Source organism: Lepidochelys kempii, chromosome 2 (assembly GCF_965140285.1).
Source record: "Lepidochelys kempii isolate rLepKem1 chromosome 2, rLepKem1.hap1, whole genome shotgun sequence".
Classification (NCBI taxonomy): domain Eukaryota; kingdom Metazoa; phylum Chordata; order Testudines; family Cheloniidae; genus Lepidochelys; species Lepidochelys kempii.
Window position 1 is genome coordinate 262220134 of NC_136381.1, and position 11844 is coordinate 262231977.

Genomic DNA, 11844 nt, shown 5'->3' on the forward strand with positions numbered 1-11844 from the left:
TTGCCCAGTTCTTATTGGACAGGCATCCATGCCACAAAATCAGCACCACAACTGGCACTAGTCGCTACCCTCAGTGGCTATAGTGTATTTAGGTTTTCAGAAAGCCTTTGTCAAGGTCCCTCACCAAAGACTCGTCAGCAAAGTAAGCTGTCATGGGATAAGAGGGAAGGTCTTCTCATGGATCGGTAACTGGTTAAAAGAAAGGAAACAAAGGGTAGGAATAAATGGTCAGTTTTCAGAATGGAGAGAGTGGTGTCCCCCGGGATCTGTACTGGGCCCAGTCCTATTCAGTATATTCATAAATGATCTGGAAAAAGGGGTAAACGGTGAGGTGGCAAAATTTGCAGATGATACAAAACTACTCAAGACAGTTAAGTCCCAGGCAGACTGCAAAGAGCTACAAAAGGATCTCTCAAAACTGGGTGACTGGGCAACAAAATGGCAGATGAAATTCAGTGTTGATAAATGCAAAGTAATGCACATTGGAAAATTATACATATAAAACTATGGGGTCTAAATTAGCTCTTACCACTCAAGAAAGAGATGTTGGCGTCATTGTGGACAGTTCTCTGAAAACATCCCCTCAGTGTGTAGCATCAGTCAAAAAAGCGAACAGAATGTTGGGAATCATTAAGAAAGGGATGGATAATAAGACAGAAAATATCATGTTGCCTCTATATAAATCCATGGTATGCCCACATCTTGAATACTGTGTGCAGATGTGGTCACCCCAACTCAAAAAAGATATATTGGAAAAGATTCAGAAAAGGGCAACAAAAACGATTAGGAGTATGGAACGGCTGCCATATGAGGAGAGATTAATAAGGCTGGGACTTTTCAGCTTGGAAAAGAGAGAGACTAAGGGAGGATATGAAAGAGGTCTATAAAATCATGACTGGTGGAGAAAGTAAATAAGTTATTTACTCCTTCTCATAACACAAGAACTAGGGGTCACCAAATGAAATTAATAGGCAGCAGGTTTAAAACAAACAAAAGGAAGTATTTTTTCACACGACACACAGTCAACCTGTGGAACTCCTGGCCAGAGGATGTTGTGAAGGCCAAGACTATAACAGGGTAAAAGAAGGAGGACTTGTGGCACCTTAGAGACTAACAAATTTATTTGAGCTTAAGCTTTCGTGAGCTACAGAACTCGATAAATTCATGGAGAATAGGTTCATCAATAGCTATTAGCCAGGATGGGCGGGGATGGTGTCCCTAGCCTCTGTTTGCCGGAAGCTGGGAATGGGTGACAGGGGATGGATCGCTTGATGATTAACTGTTCTGTTCATTCCCCCTGGGGCACCCAGCATTGGCCACTGTCGGAAGACAGGATACTGGGCTAGATGGACCTTTGGTCTGACGCAGTGTGGCCGTTCTTATGAGCAGAGGGAGCCAAGGATTGAATGGGCACCAGACTGAATGACTGTCTCGCCCACTGAGTGGGTCCTCCTGGCTCTGTGTTGAAGCACCTTGAGAAGGCAGCACTGGGGATAGTTTGCACCACCTCTGCCTCTGCAGTTGCTACTGGGTGGATGCAAAGAGAGCCCTGCGCTGGAGGCCTCTTCGCTCTGGCGCTCTACCGTGCTTCTCCATAATGGTTTTTTTTTTAAATGGTAATAAACATAACACTGTTTGAATTAAGAACTTGTGGTGCTTAGTGCAGGGCTTCCTCTTTGCTCTAGATCGCAGTGCCTGTGCTAATAGTTGCTTATGTTTCCCTGTTACTGCTCTGATCTCAACTTTGGTACTCAAGTGCAGTCCCATCGAGTGGGACAATCTACAGAGGTTAGCGCAACTGCCCTCTTTTTGTTTTAGGAGTTTTGGTGTAACCCACATTGATACCAGGATCTTTGTCCCCTCTCTAGCAGCTGGATGACATATAGGCAGTTATGGACTCCTTCCTTCAAGTTAATGGACCAGGTCCGATAGCTCAGGCAGTCATAGAATCATAGAAGGTTAGGGTTGGAAGGGACCTCAGGAGGTCATCTAGTCCAACCCCTGCTTGAAGCAGGACCAATCCCCAATTTTTGCCCCTAAATGGCCCCCTCAAGGATTGAACTCACAACCCTGGGTTTAGCAGGCCAATGCTCAAACCACTGAGCTATCCCTCCCAGAGCTCTTAGGTTCAATCCCTGCCAATGACCCACCCAGTTGTTACTTAAATGGTCCTGACATCAGTAAAACACTGCTTCTCCATGTGGTTATGGCTGCTCAAACTAATAAGCAGACAAAATCTCTGCCCTGAGGAGCTTACAAACCACTCTACAGCCAGCGCAGACTAAGCCATTTGGGTACCAGTGTGAGTTGAAAGCAGAAGAATAATCTTGCAGCGGTAGCTTTGGAAATGGGATTTATATACCTTTCCATCCACCGCCACCTCTTAAAACTACCTCCCCCTCTTCCCCACCCCCCAGGATATTTTCCCCTAGGATCAGTTGATCTGCTGATTTAGGATGGTGCACGTCAGCAGGCTCTCTGGGTATGTCCACCCTGGAGTCGGAAGGTGGAATGTCCACCTTGAGCAGCCATCGCCATGCTAGCCCTGACGGAGCTAGCGTGTGAAGTGTATCCGTGGAAGCACAAACGGCAGAAGGGGCAAACCACCTGAGTACGTACCTAGGCTCTCAGACGGGATCGTACGTGGGTCAGCGAGCCCCTTCCGCTTTTAGCTCAGCCCAAGAGGGATTCTTTCTGGGAAGCTGGAGCCCTTTCAGGATTTAGTGCACTATGCATGGCTGAATTATTATTTGACCTATTAATCTTCAAGTCTTTAGGAGAGGCCTTAATAAAAACCGAGCAAGGGCTTAATAGAAGTTGAGTAAAGGCATCAGGGTTTGGCCCCTGCTCATAAGCCTAGTTATTTGGAATGGGTCATGATAAAATTTAGTTCATATCTAGGAGTCCCTCTTCTGCCACTGACTCCTCGTGAACCTTGGGCAAGTCACTTAATCCCTCAGCGCCTCAGTTTCCCCTCTGTAAAACAGAGATCACCGCCCATGACTGGGCTTGAATGCGTGAGAGACCGCTGCAGCTGAAAACCTCTCCGCCCCTGTTCTGGGCTGTTGCTGTTCAGCCGCCTGCCTTCGCCTCTCACTTCCTCCTCCCCCTTCCAGAACTGCAGCGAGCGGTTCCAGTACAAGTACCAGCTGCGCTCGCACATGAGCATCCACATCGGGCACAAGCAGTTCATGTGCCAGTGGTGCGGGAAGGACTTCAACATGAAACAGTACTTCGACGAGCACATGAAAACGCACACAGGTGAGAACTCCCTCCCCCGCCCCCCAGGTATCGGGGGCGCCCTGCTTCAGCTTCTGCCTCCCCCAAGAACCTCTTGGGGTGTGGAGCAAGGAATATCTTTGCTGCTCCCTGTTGGGGGGCTTATTCCTTCACCCCACTCACTTCCCTGGTCCTGCTCGCATGAGCAGAGAACAACAACACCCGAAGTCCGAAGGTGCAAACAATCCGATGTTTATTGGGGTGAACTTCCAGCAAGCATGATTCCAGTTTCCTTCCTTAGTGTCCCCCTTCCCAGCTCTGACACCACAGAGCCTTACGCCTGTGTCCCTGTTCCCATTCCTGCCCTTAGCCAAACATGATTCCAACTTCCTTACTCCCATTCCCTGTTCCCATTTCCCCCTTTAGCCAAACATGATTCCAATTTCCTTACCCCCATTCCCTGTTCCCATTTCCCCCTTTAGCAAAACATGATTCCAATTTCCTTACCCCCATTCCCTGTTCCCATTTCCCCCTTCAGCCAAACATGATTCCAATTTCCTTACTCCCATTCCCTGTTCCCATTTCCCCCTTTAGCCAAACATGATTCCAATTTCCTTACCCCCATTCCCTGTTCCCATTTGCCCCTTTAGCCAAACATGATTCCAATTTCCTTACCCCCATTCCCTGTTCCCATTTCCCCCTTTAGCCAAACATGATTCCAATTTCCTTACCCACATTCCCTGTTCCCATTTCCCCCCCCCACACACACCCCACCCCCACTTCCTGATTGACTGCAGACTATATAGTAAAACTTGAGTTCTGCTTAGCTATACCTTAACCAATCACTTTCCTGAAATTTAACTAACCAATCCTAACATATTGTAACATGATTATGTAACCAATTGTATCCCACCACCTTAATTAGTTTACACCCAGCAAAATTAATTATACAGCAGACAGGAACAATCACAGAACCAGACAGAGATTATACAAACAAACAATAGCAAAGTGGGAACTATAATGACAAAACAATACAGAAGTGAGGATTTCACATCCCAGCTATTGATAAGTGAGTTCTTGCCAGACAGGATGCTATCAAACTAAGTTTCCTTTTACATTTTCTAGGCACTGCCCTTTCTCTGGCGGTGATAGGCACTATCAGGACAGGATTGTATCCTATCAGCCCATCGCTTCCCAGCTTATGGCTGCCTCTGCTGCTTAGCCAAAGGCCTTAGCCTAAGAACAGGGCCTCAGACTGTCACAGTAAGAGAAGGCCCTTACACTGGCAGACAGTGATTTTGATTCTTTCTTTTATACCTCTATAACTAGCCAAGTGATAAGAATACACCTAAATTCTTAAAGTACAGGCCTTTGCAGACAGGCCTGAATATCTATATCCTAACACTCCCCTTCCCCCCCGCCCCAATTCCAGTGTGTCGGGTCAGGTTCTGTTCTGCAATGGGCTGTTCACTGGCACCTGGATAATAATGAGATGGGAACATTAGCGATGCCTAGGAGCTATAGCCGATGAGATCCCGGGATAGCCCTGCTGCTCCCGTCGAAGGGCTGGGTGATCATAAACAGGCCCAGCGCAAATCTGGCTCTAGGTGGGAAATGGAGCTCGGGATTACTCATCCACCCTACGGAGAGGAGGAACTAACCTCCTAGCCGGGGAGGGAGCTCCTCAGTCTGGGCTCTGCTGGTGAGCTGGGAATGGCATTGATAGGCTTGGGAGGAACTCCAGCTCTCCCGAGCTAAGTGGGGGAGGCTATGGGTGGCAAGGGCCAAGCCCTCCATTGAGGGGGAGATGGGCACCCCCACGCAGAGGTGGGAGTGGTCCCTGAACCAGCCATCCCCTCATCCCCCAGGTGAGAAGCCCTACATCTGCGAGATCTGCGGCAAGAGCTTCACCAGCCGCCCCAACATGAAGCGCCACCGCCGGACCCACACGGGAGAAAAGCCCTACCCCTGCGACGTGTGCGGCCAGCGTTTCCGCTTCTCCAACATGCTCAAGGCCCACAAGGAGAAGTGCTTCCGGGTCAGCAACCCCCTGGCTTCGGACACAGCCAACCCCGCCAACAACGGCGGCAGCCTCTCCGCTCCCCAGGGTGCCCCCTTGCCTCACTTGGCGCAGCACCCCCACGCCCTCCCTTTGCCGCTGCTCCACCCCCTGCCCCCTCCTCCGCACCTGCCGCCTCCACCTCCCCTGTTCCCAGCTGGGCGGGTCAATTCGAACAACTAGGACAGCGTGTGCACGGACTGCTCTGCCACGCAGGGGTGCCCAGCGGGCTGCTTGTTCGCATGATGCCGGGAGAAGGAGGGAGGCGGTTAATTCTCTCTCTTTCGTTTTTTTACCCCCCCATGGTTTTATGATGAGCCCGTCAGCCTTCCGTCAAAAGGACAGGTGCTCTGGGCCACAGCAAGCTCCCAGGCAGCTTGGCGTGCCAGCGTTCAATCAGGGTGTAGACAAACGGCTCTTCCTTCCCTCCTCATTCCATGGCTTTAGCGTTTCCCAAGCCCTGCTCAGACTCCTCCTCCCACCTCACGAGGCATTGTTTACCTCTGCCGCCTAGTGCACTATTGTATCAGGGTAGCCCTTGCCACAATGCCTTCCCGCTTTTGTGTGTACCTGCATGTTTCGTGCAATTACGTTAGACTAACGAAGTGCACAACTCACGCTCAGCTCCATCAAGCCATTTCCACTAGTTCCCCACAGCAGCAGTAAGGTTTTTTTGGGTGTTTTTGTCTCGTGAGGCAGCACTTTTAGCTTTGCCTCTGGCTATTAGTCAGGAACTTGTCCGCGATGCATCCTATGCGAAATGTTTAATCAGGGTTCCGCCCCTCTTTAGTATGCTGCTGAAAAAACCTGAAAAGACTACAGGTCCCAGCATGCAGTGCTGTTCAGAATGGCTTTCTGCTGGGAGAAGGAAGGAACAGAGCATGCTGGGAGCTGTAGTCTTTGCTTGCTACGCATCTGTGGTAAAGATAAGGGTTGCCACATTGCACGCTTTGGGACGTCTGTAGTGCTGTCAGAGGTGTCACTGCGTCACCCGTCGACGTACCTGAGATAGCTTTGAGCTAGCTAGCTTGATGAACGCTCGCAGTGAAACTGCAGGGGCACGGGCTCTGCAAGCCCATCCAGGGTCCTGATGAGGTGCTCAAACAGCTAGTCTGTACTGCCGTAGCCTCACCTCTGTTGTTATTGGATCTAGCTAGATCAAAGCTTGCCTGGGGCATGCCTACATGTGCTGCCGTCACGCCCCTCTGATTGCAGTGTAGACCAACCCTTTGGTAACCCTGCTCTAACCACCGAAATGGAACTTTCAGCCCAAATCATCATCCTCTGGGAAAATGGCACAAGGCATGGGCACACAGAGATGCACGAAGGCATGGAAACTAGACTCCCTTTGAGATTGGCCAGCGGGATATTTCACACAGTGAGTCAGCCACAGGAATAGTCACAAGGAAAGGCAGAGATGCTACGTTATTCTGTGCATTGTGGGCGGAGGGGGGTTTCTAAGTGACACAGGCTATGAAAACAAAGGATGGTAATGTTTCATGGCAGCTATGCAGATTAGAGGCAGTGGCTGTTATAGGTAATCTAGCGTATTTGTGCTTGAGCCCGTCCCTTGTCCTGAGAGGCTGGTGCTGCAGGAGAGATCTTTCGATGAGTTCACCACTTCATTACAGGAATCCAAGCCAGGTTAGGGAGGACGAGACGTTACCACTAGCTGGCATCTCCAGTGGTCCACATGACGTGAGTTAGGGGGCTGTGTATTCGTGGGCAGTGGCCCACGTCTCAAAACCCACCATCACAGCCTGCTCTCGTTAGCAGCCCTTGTTATGTCTTCCCTCCCAACCGGGATTCCACACCCCGCCCCCCCGCTTCCTCTGCAATTTCTTAGACTAAAGCCCCAACCCAGACAGCTGGGTTTAATAAAAGGATTCACTAGCTGGATATGATTTTTTCCCCAAAGGGGTTAAGACCCATGATAATCCCAGCTCCAGTGCTAGAAATGAGCTCCATATTTCTAGAGATGGGCTGAAGCTGTCTGTGGCCATGGCCATGGAGCTGCAGCGTTCCCGTGGTGAGCGCTCCATTGGTCTTTAGACTAAAAGAGAGGTTGGAAAGTCGCTGCACTCCAGCCTGAACGGAGCAGCAGGATCTAGTCCTAGGCTGAACTTCCCTGGAGGTTACTCTTCATAATAGTGCCTTACAGTTACTGAAAGTAAGCTCCCGGTGTGTGCTCGGGAGTCTGGTTAGCCTGAAGTCTGCACATCAGATCTGATAACCTGCCTGTAGTACCAAGGAAGGGCAGTGGCTCAGCTCCTTCAATCTCCTTTTCCTCCTTTCATGTCTTATCTGATAGGCCCTCGGCCCCAATACTTAACTCTCCTTTAGGAATCTAGTTTTGCCTTCAGTCACAGCACAGTGAGCCTTTGTACACAGGGAGTGTATTTGAGGGCTTTAGCATGGAGTTGGCAACTAGAGTTCAGTGGCCCTCTAGTCAGAGGCTGCCTTATAGGTGAAGGGGCCTGGCAAGAAGGACAAGCACCTTATAAAATGTTGCAAGCCCATGTGAGCTTCAGGCCCGGCAAATTTAACTCCCTCGCCTGGCTCCAGGATACCGCTCGACTGATGTGGGATTGTGCCACGTTACTTTGAGTGCCATTTCAGGCTAGGGAAGCCTTTTTGCATTGGCCTCTAGGGGGAGATAGCTCAGGCCACTGAAGTTCGGCCGAACAGTACCAATCCCAGCCTCTGCTGGCTCTGTCTGAAGCTGCATCATTCATGTGGGCTTTTCTGTCTCTTACACTGACAATTCTCATCTTGCATTTCACTTATTAAGGAGCGTTTTGCGCTTGTGGAGTACAGCTTATAACCCTGATGGCAGGTGCCATCATCCTGGAGTGGCAGATCATTTAGGCCCTGTCTAGAATGGCTTTCTTGTTACCTGCCATGGCCTAAAAGTGGGGCTCGCAGTTGTCTGACTTACCCCAGGATAAGCCCTGTTTTGCAGCAGTGTGGTGTCCTGTACTTTAGAAGGTTGCAACGGTGTAACCACGTTGATGTAATTACCCTCGTCTAGTGGCTTTCCCTAGTCCAGACAAGCCCTCAGGGCTAGATCCTGCAAGATTCTAAGCATCTGCTAGGAGGCAACTCCTTCAACTCCCATTGGTGTGTGTTGGAGGGTGTTTTGCACCACTCTAAGAGCTGCTCAGCACCTTGCCGAGTGGCAGAGGGCAGTGCTGACTGTGGTCATTTTATTGCCCCTTAGGTGTCTACTTAATGGTGCCAGTGTGTGGTGGAGCAGGATCTAGGAGAAAAGTACATTGGCCAGATTCATCGTTGGCAATGTGAGCCCTGCCACTGGGATATGAAGAAGGGAGGCAGGAGGGAGAAGACATGTAGTCAGCTGAAGAAGCCCTTTCTTGTTAGCAGTTTGTTGTGTTGGCTTTATAGCTTCAGTTGAGACACCTACATGCGTGGAGATTCTGAGCCGTGTCTGGCTAAGGCAGAAGCTGCAGTGATGTGTCCTTGTAGCCCCAACTCATCACAGCATTTAACACATGCTGAAGGCCATCTTTATTTAACAGCCATGTGTTTAAGCCTCATTGAAGTCAATGGGATTTAACCATGTGCTTAAAGTTAAGCATGAGATTAAGTGCATTGCTGACTAGGGCAAGACTGCTGACTTGTGACTTTAAATGACGGACCCACTTTTAAATGACTGATCCACTTCCCTCCTGCTTGGCATCCCAAGCGCACCTCCTGTGCTGTCCCCCATGCCTGGCACTTCCTCGTTCGAGCACCAGCTGGCACTGAAAGGCACATCGCTTTTCACATCCATTGACCATTTCTCTTGCCTGTGTCAGCCGCAGCCTCTATATCGCAATCAGTTAACGTCGTGTATTGTAGATTCTGTGCTCACAGACAGTGTGGTTCTGCTTCATGTAGAGTGAGGCGGCCGCTGAATGGGCTGCCGGTATGGCTGTGAGCACCTTGCAGCTTCTCGGATCAGTGGCAGATATCCCATTGGACAGGGTGTCCAACTCAGCTACTTCCACAGGTCCAGCGTCCTGGGTTTTGTTAGGACTGTCCAGCATCTTTCAGATATCACATGTGTCTGCAAGGAGACCTGATGGCTCAAGAGCTTGGCAATGAGCTAAGACACTCAGGCATTTAGGTCACTGGTGTGAACCCAACTCACTTTGGTCATGACTGGAAAGTCTTATCCTCTGAAGATGGCTGGCTGAAGGCCTATGCCATAGGGGGTTTGATGGTCTCATCCCAGTGGCTCGGCGTTCGTGTCATTAAAAGCCACCTCCATCATTGTCCCTCTTGCCTAGCCCTTGTGGGCAGTCTCAACAGAGGTCATGGAAAGAAAGGGTTGTGCGCACTGATTTCCCCTGCCACTCCTGTTCTTCCACGTCAGGGTTGCGGCAGGTGAGCAGGGCGCCGTGAGGAAAGGTAGCACTGCCCGTAATGGGGCTGTTCCGTGGCCAGAAAATGTAAGTCTCCATGGCCGAGAAACCGGTCCCTTTCCCCAGCACTGAATCGACTCGCACAAGTGCACGCTATCCAAAAGGGAAAGTCACTAATTGCCTAGAATCTGATCAGAATCGCTCACTTCTCCCCCAGCCTGCTGCAGTTTCTCAGTGTGCCTGTCTCAGGGGCCTGTTCTTCCCCACAAGCGGGGGTAAATCCAGTGGGATGCCGTCTGTGTACGCAACACATGCATTGCGTGCACAATCGGCTGTGTATTGTCCAACTGGCAACCCGTGGGATGCACCCCCGCGGGACCCCATTCTGTAAAACAAAATGGCATCCTCCGTCCAGTGTGCTCTCGCCCATGCGAGGTCACGGCGCGTGGAGGGCGCTATTTTGGATTGCCTAAGATGTGCAAGTGAGTTGTTGCATGTCTTACTAAAGCTGCCACAGCATGCCGCTAGGGGACCTGGACGTGGCCCCACCGAAGGCAGCGTCAAACGGGTGTAAGCGGGAGGAGAATTCTGCCACTTGGTGATACAGCTGCTGCAGCTGCCCGGCTTAGACCCTGGTGCATAAAGAACCCATCCGCGCCTGTTTGCCCATTTGGATTCATTTTAAAACGTTGCCCAGAGAGCAGCCTGGAGACAGCAGAGCAGGACATGCACATGGACCCCTGGGGAGTCAGATCCCTGGTGCCCCAAGGCCAGGACTGAGAGACGCCTCCAGGAATCCTGCGCCGTTGCCAACCCTTTTGTCTACACCCTTATTGAGTCTGAATGTGTCGATTTGGGTATTTTTGTGACCCTACCGAGAGCTGAAGCGAATGGTTCCAGAAGCGTATTGGCCCCTGTTCGTCCCTGGTAGAACTCCTGCAAAGCCTCTTGAGTTTGACCAGGGGAGAAATTTGGCCTGTTCTTGTCAAGCATTTTATTCTTTGAATTCTTGCACCTTAACCCCTCGCATCCCTCCTACAATGCACCACGAGTATGAGAGGGGCTTTATTTCCACTAGCAGTTAATGAACGTTCAGCAAACAACTCTATACACACACACACACACACACACACACACACACACACACACACAACCCTGCCCACTCGCCCTGCCTCATTTTCTTGTGTTGAACTTGCAGGGAGGGGGCAATTTCCCAGGAGCCTGGTAGGCCAGACCAGTTTGCCTCATAGTGTTCATAAAGCAGGGCTGGCCCCCTGGCCGACAGCCATAACGAGAACGCAGCCAGAGGGGTAAGGGACTGAGATGGCTGTGACACAGTGCAATAGCAAATTGGCATCAGCTGCTGGACAACCTTGATTTTTAACTCTTTGCAGACAGACAGACACCTTTGGTCCGCATGGATGGAAGCCGCTTTCCAGCACAGCCCTGCCTAGAGACACGTCATCCATGAAGGGAAGGGGTGGGTAGAACCTAATAAAAGAACAACCTCGGTAGCATGGAACTTAAAGGAAACAAATGGACAGGAAAAAAAACCCACACGCACTTCACTTGCCTCAAACTAGTTTCTAATGCCTGACGTTTGGCTGTGTATTATTTTATGGCATTCAGTATCTGTTGCCCAAACATGCCAAGTAAAGAGTGTATCGGTGGCTCTACTAGTTGTGAACAAAATAAATGAAGCACTTTATTCTGTGTAGATACGGGGAAGGGGGTCGGGGGAGTTTGGATGCTTTCCAAAAGCATCTTAAGTAATGTTCTAGGAAATGTATTATTACGACGTTTTTTTTTTTTTAATGACCAGGTGTAATCAATATATGTTTATCTTTAACTCCAAGTTCGGCAGCACTCTCTTTGGGATGGTCTGATGTACGGGGAGGGTGGGAAAGCAAAGGTTATCCTCTCTCATGTGGGAGGAGATCACGAGGGCCATTGTGCCAGCAGCTACAGCAGGTGCATACCAATATGGCTCAGCTGAGAGCCACGTGGGCAAGTGGTTGGGAACCTGCAAGGGTTGCACCAAATTGCCTGAGATCGCAACTGTCTGTCACGCTGGAGGGAAACCTGTGACGAAGACCCCAGGGTGCATTTCCATCCAGGTGGTCTTTTGTTCAGCTCGAGGTGCACCATCGTGCTCTGGTAGCTGCCAGCTGCAGCTGCTCAGGAGGAATGTGCACCGCA

The 11844-nt window shown here is 50.4% G+C and overlaps 1 protein-coding gene across 6 annotated transcripts in view; it reads left to right on the forward strand.

Moving 5' to 3' along the window:
• ZBTB47 (zinc finger and BTB domain containing 47) overlaps positions 1-11844 on the forward strand; it is a 96970-nt gene that overhangs the window by 80914 nt on the left and 4212 nt on the right. For 2 of the 6 annotated variants that reach the window (XM_078851868.1, XM_078851869.1), the window contains 2 exons: positions 3117-3261; positions 11040-11353. In XM_078851868.1, coding sequence (XP_078707994.1) covers positions 3117-3261; positions 11040-11116 — 222 coding nt within the window. In that variant the 3' untranslated portion in view covers positions 11117-11353. Of the gene's footprint in view, positions 1-3116; positions 3262-5087; positions 11354-11844 lie in introns of those variants that run through there. The other 4 variants (XM_073334795.2, XM_073334796.2, XM_078851866.1 and 1 more) reach the window with 3 other exon arrangements.